Below are 11093 nucleotides of genomic sequence, written 5' to 3'. Positions count from 1 at the left end.
CAAGAAGAGCAGGGCAGCTTCTGGGGGCTGAGCCTATGGGGCTCCCTATGGGGTTGGTAGGCAGCCAGGGCCCATCCCACCACCCCATCAGGAGCAAGGCAGCTGGTGGCAACGGGACAGCCCCAGCCCTGGCACCAGGCAGCTCTGGTGTGGCCAACTCTATGGGGCTACTTGCTCAGGAGATGAGCCTCCCACATCTTGCGGAGAGGTGGCTGGTGGTGGCTCCTCACGGTGGCACAAGTGCTGATCTCCTCTCCAGAAGGGACAATGTGAGATCTGCATACCCAAAGGGTGGCAGGTCTGTGCCTCAGGTTAGGAGGGCATGAGCAGGCTGATGAAGAAAGATTACTGAAAGCCTGTCTCCTCTCTGAGCTGGCAGGAGGCTGACCCTTGACACCTCCTTTCTTGAGAGGCAGCAGCAGTCAGCTTCCGAGTACATGGTCAGAAGAAGAGCAGGGTCCAAACTGCCTTTTTTTGTTGTTTTGTTTTGTTACTAACAGTTATTTCTTTTCAGAGAAAATCAGCACCAATACTGGGAATCAGAAAACATACACATACATTTGTTAAATATCGAAGATTCACACTCAAGCTGTGATGCCTGATTACAACACATTTCTCATGGTACAATCACAGCTTACCATGCTTAGTCAGTCATGACTAATGTAATTAATATCAACTTGGAGCTCTCCTGAGTTTTCAAGGATTGCATGGGGTTTACCTTCACAAAGGGGTTGTCTTTCAGACCTTAAAATTAATGCATTCCCTCAACAAAGTACAACAATAGGGCAAAGTTATATTAATAATATCATGGAGTGAAAGGGACAGATTTCCTCATTGCTCCTCAAATGTGAAAATAAAAGCAATATTCATGAGCTGAATGTGTTATCATCTTGCTCACTAACTAACACCAATAAAAAGGCATCTGAGGGACTTTGCCATAAAAACCTTCAATGCTGAATAATTTGAAGAATATTGTTAGTCATTAGGGTGTTAGGGTGTGCAGGGGGAACATCATTGCTTTAAACTCCATCTTTGGTTTAAGACCATTTTAGCTGATGATTTGAAGCATTAAGGAAAGGAAAGGAAAAAAAAGAGAAAGCAACACATTCAATCCAATCACAGCAATTGTAATTCCAGCAGTATTCACAAGGTGCAGGCTTGAAAAACTCACATAAGACATATAGCTTAATAGACCAGCTAGGCTGATATTCATATTGGGTGACAATATCAATATAACTCCTTTTCCTAAGCTACTTTTCTCTCTATCAATACAGATTGACACTACATTATCTTCTCTACACCAGCGTGTCTCAACCCATGCACTCTTATGGTTGCACTTTAAATGCCAGGGCCTGGAATATGGAAATCCCAACCCAATGACCTTGCTGTCTACTTTAGATTACAACTGCGGTCCTTTGTGCCATGTGGTGGGCACTACAGCCAAGAAATGTTTCACTTGTGCCCTGGAGAGGGGCTGGGTAGGTGCCTGACAGGAAGGACACTGCAGTCGCTCCCTACAAAACGTGAATACTACAGTCAAGGAATGGGCAGACCTTTTCCCCAAAAAACTCAGAGACAGTGCAAGGGGAGAAGAGTCTGCAGGACAGCTGTTGTTATCTAGGTATCACTGGCTGAATGGAAGATGAAATGTCTGCTTGAATACACAGTCAGAAGACTTCAGAGGGACAGCGTGGTGAAGCCTCACAAGCCATCAAAGAGAAACAGGCGTTCTTAGGACAGGAGTGCCCTAGGGGTGGCAAAATAAAGATTATGAATTATATTCTGCGTAGGTGGCTGAGGGATGGCAGCTCAGGAGACTCAGCGAAGCAAGTGGGGTTATGAGGGGGCAGGTTTGGGAGCCCAAGGCCCCACACAAAAGATGTTGGGAGCCCCCAGCGGGTGAGGAGCCCTGGCACAGGCTGCCCAGAGAGCTGTGGGGGCTCCTCCTTGGGGTTCTCCACAAGCCGCATGGGCACGGCCCTGGGCAGCCTGCGCTCCCCCGCCAGCCATCAGGGGGCGCCCCGGGGGCTGTGCGGAGCGGTGCGGGGCGGTGCGGGGCGGTGCCGGTCCCGTTGCCCGTGGCAGGCCCCGCTGTTTACTTCCGCCCGCATGGGGCGCGGGGCCGAGCGCCGCCCGCCCGCCGCTGCCATGGCCGAGCCCGCCGGGGAGCCCGAGCTGACGGTGCCCGGTGAGTGCTGCCGGGGGCGGGCGGGCGGACAGACAGGCGGACACACGGACACACAGCCGCTTCCCTTCGGCCCGCTGCCGTGCTGGGGGGAGGGCTCCTCCTCCTGCTCTCCGGGAATATATATGTTTATATATGTGCCTATTAGTTAAAAAGTTAAAAAAAAAAATAAAAAATGAAGGAGCAGTAAATGCAAATCTGTAAGTGGGTGATGCGTGTGGTGCGTGAAATTGCATCTCGCTACTAATATCGGAAACTTTCACTCCTAAAGGAGTATCAGGTTTACAGGGCAAGAGAGAGCCGTGGGTTTTGGAGCTGGGGTGCAAACCATCAGTGCCAACGGAGCGTTTCAGTGTGTATATTTTCAGTGAAAGCAGTGGTATTATTGAATCATATATACTTCTACAGAAGCAGCCTAGTGTTCCTCTGTGTGTTACCATAGCCTATATGTTAAAAAAAAAAAAAAAGGCAAATAATAGTTATTCTTCTCCCCCTCTCCCCCCAGTAAAGCACGAGGTTTGACATCTTTAAATAAGAGGCCTGATTTTGCTTCGCCACACACTGCATGGCGTTTTGGCAAATGGTTTAACTTGTAAGTTCATTTATTCCCCGTAGAGCGAGTATTTTCCGTGCCGAGCCAAGTGCTTGACAAAATGCTTGAGCGAAGGGTGGATGAATAGTTAACGTGGGGCGTTTTAAAGCAACGGGGCTGGCGCTGTTAGAAGTGGGAAGAATTGAGAAAACTGGTTATAAGGGAGGAAGAGCCGTCTGGGTTTCATTGTGGGGTGCTTTTCTTTGGGCTTTTTTATATTGCAGTCTTACGAACAAGGACAGTTGTTGCATCCCGTGTTTTGAAGGCTGAGGATTTTATTTTTAGGGGGTCATTTTGAGAGCACATGTATCTTTTCAGATGGGTGAGGAGGAGTGGTCAGTTTGGAGCCTGTCACCTCTTTACAGTGTGTGTGTCTCTCTCTCTAATCCAATTTGGAAAACCTGTTTGAATTCAATTATGACCATAAGTGAGAATTCTTCGTCTCGACCTGCTTTCAGGATGAGCTTTTGAGTGTATTTTTTGGGGACAGTTTGTCAGAGTCCTTTTTGCTTTATGCATCCAGTAATTTTTCTTAGGGGGTAGTGATAAAGTACATTGTACTTTCAAGTAAATTTCTGTGTCTTCAGAATACAATGTATCATCAGCAGTATCTGTTCTTCTAGGAAATTCAGGGAGGCTACAAGTATCAGGCCGACTAAAATGTGAGCCTGAAAATCAAATAGTCTTGATGAAACAGAATGGAAAAAATACTTCAGATGCTTTTTTTTACTTTTAAGGAAAAAGATAGGTATCTAAAATGTGCAATTGGATTAATAGGAAATGGCTATTTTAAAATGTCTTAGGAAAAAATTATATTCACTAAAATTGACTTTTTTTTTTTTTTTTTTTTTCTGTTTTAGAATCAGGTGCTGTTTTCACGTTTGGAAAAAGCAGCTTTGCAGAAAATGTTCCTAGCAAATTCTGGTTCAAAAATGACAAGCCTGTACATATATCATGTGGAGATGAGCATACTGCTGTTGTTACAGGTCAGTATCGGAAGCGGAGTGTATGATAAAAGGTTATACATTTGGACAGCTTGGATTCTTATTTCAATTCTGAGGTAATATTTGAAGTGTGGAGAGGAGAGGGAACTCTTCACACTGGGGCTGTTGGATGCCTTTGAAGTTAACAGGAGTCAATGAAGGTTTTCACAAGACATGCCCAAGAACATGAATGAATGTGTAATAACCTAATGTATCATGTTGGATTTAAAATAAGTGTGACCTTGTTCAGCTTAAATGTTTCTTGTAAATCTGATGGTGTCCAGTAGACAATCTTAAGTATATAGGTTTGTGTTGTGAAAGTAAATAGTATCTGTTGAACTCAGTTAACAAGTTCACTTGCCTGAAACGATAGACAAAATTGTATCTCTGAAAGGAAGTTCTGAATTATTAGGTAACTGTAAACTGAAAACAACCCTTGAAAGAACAACTCAAAGAACTTTAGCAAATCCTACTAAAATCAGAAATAAATTGCAAAAGCATTCAGAGAAGCTCAGAAGCAATACACTGAACCGTCGTTATTGATGTTCCTTTTCATTTATTTGAAATGCTGGAAGCAATACTCATCGGAGAGTTCATTCAATTTCTTATGTGGAAGAGACTACTCTTTTGTGATGAAAACGTGTGTTAATTATGTTGACAACCAACTTCAGATAGATAACCGTACTTTTTTTATCATGAAATTCCTATGCATATTTTCAGGATGTTTTTTATTGAAGTGCATTTATTCCTTATTAGGACCCAGTGTTGTATCTTTGTCATTGCTCATTAAATAATTTCTTGAGTTTTTTTTTTTCCTGCTATATCCCCAAGCAAATTTGGAAATGCTGGATTTTTTAGAATGAACAGTTCCAAACATGATAAAAGAAGAATATAGATTTCATGGACTGCAGAACAATTTGAAGTGAAATTATACGATGAATTTTTCAAGCCTAACTTCATAGAAGATGAATTATGCATGAATAGATTATGTTTTGAACAAAACTTCACATTTTTTTTTTTGGATTGAACCCACACTATTAAAATGCCTGTTGCATAAAATTAATCAGAACATAACCTAGGGCACTGTGAAATTTTCCTCTTGATTTTTTTTTTTTTTTTTTTTAGTGTATCCCTTCATATGCCCACATCCAGTTTGAAATAACACTAGTATTATTCTCAGTTTCAGAGTGGTCAATTTAAATTGCCTCCTTTAACTCCTTCAGCATGTGCTTATGCCAGCGCTGTTACACTAATCAGCAACAATCCACTAATTCCCGTGTCCCTGTAATAGTGGCCACTTGAATAAAGCTTTTGAAGAAGTCAACTTAGATAGGGATGCGTGTAGCACCATTTCTGTACATCTCTTTCTCCTTCTCCCTGATATTTTAATATATACTGCATATTTTGAAAACGGTCTCCCTCGCTGGCCTTTGCTGCAGTGTGTGGATAAGTCATGTGGGATACTTCTAAATAAGATCATCTTTTTCTCAAAGCTTTTGTAGAGGGGGAACTGTAGAAACATGAATTAAAAATAAATAAATAAATCTTTGATACCAAAAGTTTTTTGGGGACATGATAAAGTAGAAGCAAAAGTGAGGGTGAAATAGTGACCAACACTGAACAAAGGGAGTGAAACTGCAGGAGTCATGCAAATGGCAAAAAAGGAAAAGAGAAAATCTTTGTCCCTCATTTTTTTCTTCACACCTGTGCATGCACATGTGCACCACACATTTCTGCCATTAGATGGAGTTGGATGATACGGTGGAATTAAAGCCCTTGGTGAATGACATTGAACTGCAATAACACCTGGAATAAAAGAGCCACAGAAGGGCACGGTGGTAATGAATTTACTGAGAAGGATGCAGACCATGTGGAAAAGCAGGAGTTCCTTGAAATCCATCTGAACCTGACTTGGAAGAAAGACAAGACAAACATCGCTGAGGAAGGGAAGGTATCTCAAGCAGGTGTGTATTGCATGCTTCTTATTACTTTCAGTCTTTACAGGTCACAGCATTTCACACTCCTTTATTTTCCACCCCCTGGAAGAGTAGGGGGAACTATCTATTTAGGGGACAGTGGGAATATGAGGTAGATTCAAATCTGATAGAAATGCATCAGATTTATATTAAAATGTCTCAACAATCAAAACTGTCATGCACACTGACTCAAAACATTCCTTACAGCTGGTTTTGGGCAGGAAAGACAGCGACATCTAGCACTGAATGTTGACTAAATGCAAATGAAGAAAATGTACAGGAAGTAATATTCAGCATTCAGACAAAATATTCAGAACATTTCAAATACTTCTTTCATCTACTCCAACGTCAGTATTCCCATATGACTTCTGGGGAGAAAAGTGTAAAGTGAATATAAAAAAACTGTTCTTTGGCTTTCTAGGTTAGGATTTTGAGTCCAAAATAAATTGCATTTACATACCATGGCTGTATGTCGGAATCTAAAGAATCAGTGATAGTTTCTTGCTGATGTTGAGTTGGCTTGTTGAGCTAGTCAGGGAAACACTTCTTCCTCTGCTTTTGGAATTTGGGATCGAATTTTTGTATTTCCTTCCTCATTCTCTTTCTGCCTTAAGCACAATTTTGACTAAGATGTTCAAGCAGTTCTTTTAAGCAGTTGTCTGAGCAGTTTTCTTCCAGCATCCCTTGTAATATGTTCAACAAAATTTCTTGCCCCATTCCTATATTTTTTGTCCCAAGAACAGTTTACTGACAGTTCACTCCCTGCATCTTTTGTAACTGTAGTCTTTGTAAAGGAATACATTCATCCTCTTGGGAGCTGGTATGAAGTAAGTGGCATTAATCATATTTTAAGGATCTATTCCCAGCACCTTTCTATTAATAATTTTATTTTCTACAAACCTCTTAAAGTTAACAGCTGTCTTATTGTTTATTGGCCTTAATTAGAGTATCCTAGGCAGATCGCCTACATTCTATCGAAGAGACCGATCCAGTTCACAAGGGGGAAATGGTGATGGCAGAAAATGTATCTTCTGGACTCAGAGCTCTGTAGAGAATTGAAGCTCCTGGTGCAAGAGGGTAAAGAAAGAAGTATGAAAAGGAAAAACAGGAGTTCCAGGAGGTTCACGCAGAAGCACAACAAGATAGTATGCATATAATTTCGAGTTACCTAAGGCATTAAATATTCAACAGTTTACACAAAAGAGACATTGGAATCCCTCCAGGTCTTTGGACTTAATACTCCATCTATTCTTTCTGCCTGTTGGCAGGCCATCAGAACATGACTCCTGTGTCTTTTGCACTCTGCTGTAAGGGGAAAATGAGGAAGATTACTACATGCTTGTGTTAGTTTTTTGATACGTTTAGGAGCAAGCAACATACTGTGCTGTTTTTTGTATGACACTAAATAGCCTAAGCATGACTGTTCTTACTGCTCAATAAAACTTCTGAGAATATTGTGACTTGCCTAAGAAAATTGATGTCATTCCCATTTTCATGAGATGTATTTGAATTGTGTACAAATTTCAAACAATGTATTAAGAGTTTATTCACAAAACAGCACAAATAAATACAAAAAAAAAATCGTGATGCCTGGCGTATGAATCTGTCCAAAATACTCAATATAGCTTCTCAATTGAATCTCGTAATGTTCAATGTCTGTGTGTACTCTTCCCATTTTATCTTTATCCCACACTAATACCATGTAGAAAGCAAGGGGTAAAATGCCTAAAACACAGGTGATAGGGATGGACGGATGCCTGTTGATATTATGAAGCACGTGGAGTATTTCAGCTTGTACTCCCCAGCTGCTGAATAATGCCTCTTGCCAGGCTTCATGAACCGGGGTTGCACACAACAAATGGGGTTCTGAGGAATCACAGTGGTGGTAGCCATCCCCATATGGGAAATTTCCTGGTTAGTATCCTTGTCCTGAAGTCTCTTACAAAATTTGCTGTTTCAAAAGATGTAAGCACCTTGTTGCTTTTGTTAATAGCTCGGAGTTGGTGTAACATCAGTGATGTGCCAATGCATAAATACTTTGGAGAAGTAGCCCAGTTTTGCATCAGAAGGAGGGTGGAGACTGGTGTTTGGTGTATGTTTCCATTAGCAAAACACTCCAAGTAGTCCCTTTCTTAATACCCTATTGTATCCTTTCTTTTGCCCAGAATCGTAATCTTACTGTTGAGGACCAGTCTGCCTGCTATGTCCTATGGCAGATGGCCATGGGTTGTGTGTATTTACACCAAAACAGACGCAAAAAAAAGACACAAGCAATCGGTGTTCTCAATGTTTTGAAATGATCCTTGGCTGTTTGCCTGACATGAAAGTAGTTCTCACATTAGTGGATCTGTGGTGATGACTAGAGATTACTCTGTAAACAGTTATGAAAATTGGGCATTTTGCATACAAAATCCTGTAGTGTCTCCTGACCATATTATGCCTGTTCTAAAACCTGGTCTGGTGTAGGGACCCAGAAATGTTGCTTCATTACAGGCATTTGATACGGCTCCTCTGTAGTGCCTTAGTTTTTATTCACTGTCTGAATTACCCACGTCTCAGTTTTCTTCTTTTCTGTTACACTAAATCTTGGAAGCCTGAAATTATAAGAGGCTATCACTCAGCTGGTAAAGAATATATGTATAAAAAAAAGTGTTCTCATCTGTTAAGCTTCTTGATTTTGTAACGCAGTGTCTGAGAACTTACATATTGATATAAGAAAAAGCAGATTATAGGATTAAAAGCATGACCTGCTGGAATTCTGAATAGATAAAAAAGAATGTGATTAAACTGAATTATGGCAACTTGGCATCATATTCCCACGAGTACTACCATCGTCACAGGCATTTGAAAAGCATAAAGTAAGGACACAAAGTAGGATGCCATTTGCTAATAAATTTTTCTCTGTCAGGGTGTGTTTTGCCCTCAGTGACACACCTCTGCATGTGTTTTGGCATGGTTTCATTACCAAAGTTGGGATGGTGATATAAATGCTATTCGTGAAATTTGGTAAGCGTTGTCTTGACCTCAGAAGTTTTTCCCTTTTGACCTATTGGAAAGACTTAATATTGACACACAGCCCAATGTTCCATAAATTGTCAAATCTGACAATTGGATTGAGACTCTAGTTACTAGTTATGTTTCATTTTGGGTACTATTTATTTTATTTTAAATGTGTGGTTGTATTTAAGAAAATAAATGTATTTTTATAACAGTGTTCTTGTATTTTAAACATCTCCAAATCATATAGCAAAGTCTCTGTAAATCGCATTCAGAACCTTCCTGAGGAACCTGTGCTACTGAAGTACAAACAGCCATAATATTTTGGCATTGCTGTGTGGAAATGTGTTGTGCTCATGTGATAATTGATGGCTCTGGTGACCAGGAGTTTATCTACATGACGGCTCCGTGATGGAATCTAACTTACAGAGACCTGCAGAGCTGGAGCAAAAGCAAACAATCTTGTTTTAACAGTTGTAAAAGGGATTTTTGGTTTTTGTGTTTGTGGTGTTGGGCTGTTTTTGACAAATCAGCTTCTATTGTTTTGCAAAGATTTACACGGAAGGAAGGGTTTTGTCTTTGGATGTGAACTTTACAGCTTTACAAGAGGTAATAGTTTAAAAAAATAAATGAGATTAATGGTTCAGTTCACTGTTCGTAATGGTCAAACCTGCAAATTCATTGCTATGTCGTAACAGCTTCTGAAATAAAATTTTAGCATTATACCTGTTGAAGATTTCTAATCTAATGTTTTCATTTAGGCACACAAAATTCCCTGACTGCATGTTTTTTTATGCATTTCTTCTTTATACGCAGAGTACTGGGTTAATCCATGATGGAAGATGCAGAGAAGCAAAAAGGCTCTTGTAGTAGGCCTGATATGTCCAAAGGAAAACCCATACAACTTGTGAACACGTTTGAAAATATATCATAAGCTATGTTCTATAGAAGTGCAAATCTGTAAATCATTTTAAGAGATTTAGCAGTAAAACAAAAACAAAAAAAAACAACACACACAAAAACAACCACCATTCCTAGCCAACTGACAATAAAATAATCCGAATATTGGCATTTTTTGTTTGCATTGGTTATATAGCTGCATTATTCATCCCTGTCTCTGAAGTAAAAGGTGTGTGTGCTCAGTGAAATGTACTGTTATTTTACAAGAAGCCCTGTAGAGACTGTGCTTCCTGCACTTCCAGGGTCTGTCCAAGAATACACCTTTTTATTTTATGATGAGTGCATTATCTGTGCTGTAGTTACAGGAGAGAATGTCTGTTCTGCCTTTTTGTCCTTCCTTCTGGCAGGGGTTTTCTTACTGGACGCGTACACAATGCAATTACTACTCTTACGTTGAGAAATCACAAGGCTATTAATTATTGCTTACACTTCGGTATGGAAGTGCCTAATTTTGGATCTTCCATTATAAAGGATGTATTAAATAATACAGTGTGTGAATGACCATCTCATCTTGCGTGAGATACTCAAACACTCATACGGATTCTAACTGTGCCTCTTCTTTCAGGGAATGGTAAACTTTACATGTTCGGCAGCAACAACTGGGGCCAATTAGGACTAGGATCAAAGAATACTGTCAGCAAACCAACATGTGTTAAAGGTTTGTTTAATTTTTCTTTTGTCCTTTTGAAAGGATACCCTTGTGAAAAAGTGCTTTATAGGATGCAGTTCCAGAGTAACAGACTCTGATTTCTTTACTCATCATGTGTAGCATATTACTGCACAAGCTCATAAAGATAGTTTAAAAGGAAGCCTGGCTACTTTTCCTTCAGTTCCAGATTCTGGGTCCTTTTGTGTCTGAAAATAACTTCAGATACATAGAATCCAATCTTTTTTCATCTTTTTAGCAGTGTAAGATGTGCCTGAGGAGGCATAAATGGAAATATATTTGTATGAAGTGTAGAAAAACAGTAAAATGAATGTCCATATTGCTTCATATGCTGTAAAATATGTTTTCTTTGCATTCTTTTTCCTTCTGAATCTTTCCTAGCCAGTTCTATCTTGTCAAGCAAAACTAATACTTTCTTCCCTATCCCCTTACTTATGTCAAATCAGATCTATCCCATTAACACATTCCTTTTCACATTTAAATGTTTATCCTCATCCTTTCTGTGAGCAGATCGATCTGTTAGTTTATTGCTTGAAAACAAATTACTGTGTTTGTTCAAGCTGTTTTCTTCCTAATTTAGTTTATTCTACTATTCTTTCTCTGCTCCTCTCTTTATTTCACTTTAGAGGGAGAATGCAACTACTCTCAGGTTCACATCTTCTGTCAGCCATGTGAGAGACTGATTCTTACCTTGGCTTGAATGGATTGGGTGTCAAGTTCTGTTTTATTGTCA

At 40.0% G+C, this 11093-nt stretch overlaps 1 protein-coding gene across 1 annotated transcript in view; it reads left to right on the top strand.

The window, feature by feature from the left end:
* Positions 1–2109: 2109 nt before the first annotated feature.
* Positions 2110–11093, top strand: part of RPGR (retinitis pigmentosa GTPase regulator) — a gene marked incomplete at both ends in the record, with an annotated part of 45472 nt that continues 36488 nt past the window's right edge. Inside the window, 3 exons of the mRNA XM_084286909.1 lie at positions 2110–2188; positions 3638–3763; positions 10259–10351. Coding sequence (XP_084143035.1) covers positions 2110–2188; positions 3638–3763; positions 10259–10351 — 298 coding nt within the window. The remainder of the gene's footprint in view (positions 2189–3637; positions 3764–10258; positions 10352–11093) is intronic.

This window comes from Netta rufina (assembly GCF_964035555.1).
Source record: "Netta rufina genome assembly, chromosome: 1".
In the NCBI taxonomy this organism is placed as follows: domain Eukaryota; kingdom Metazoa; phylum Chordata; class Aves; order Anseriformes; family Anatidae; genus Netta; species Netta rufina.
This window is presented reverse-complemented; position numbering and strand designations above follow the sequence as displayed.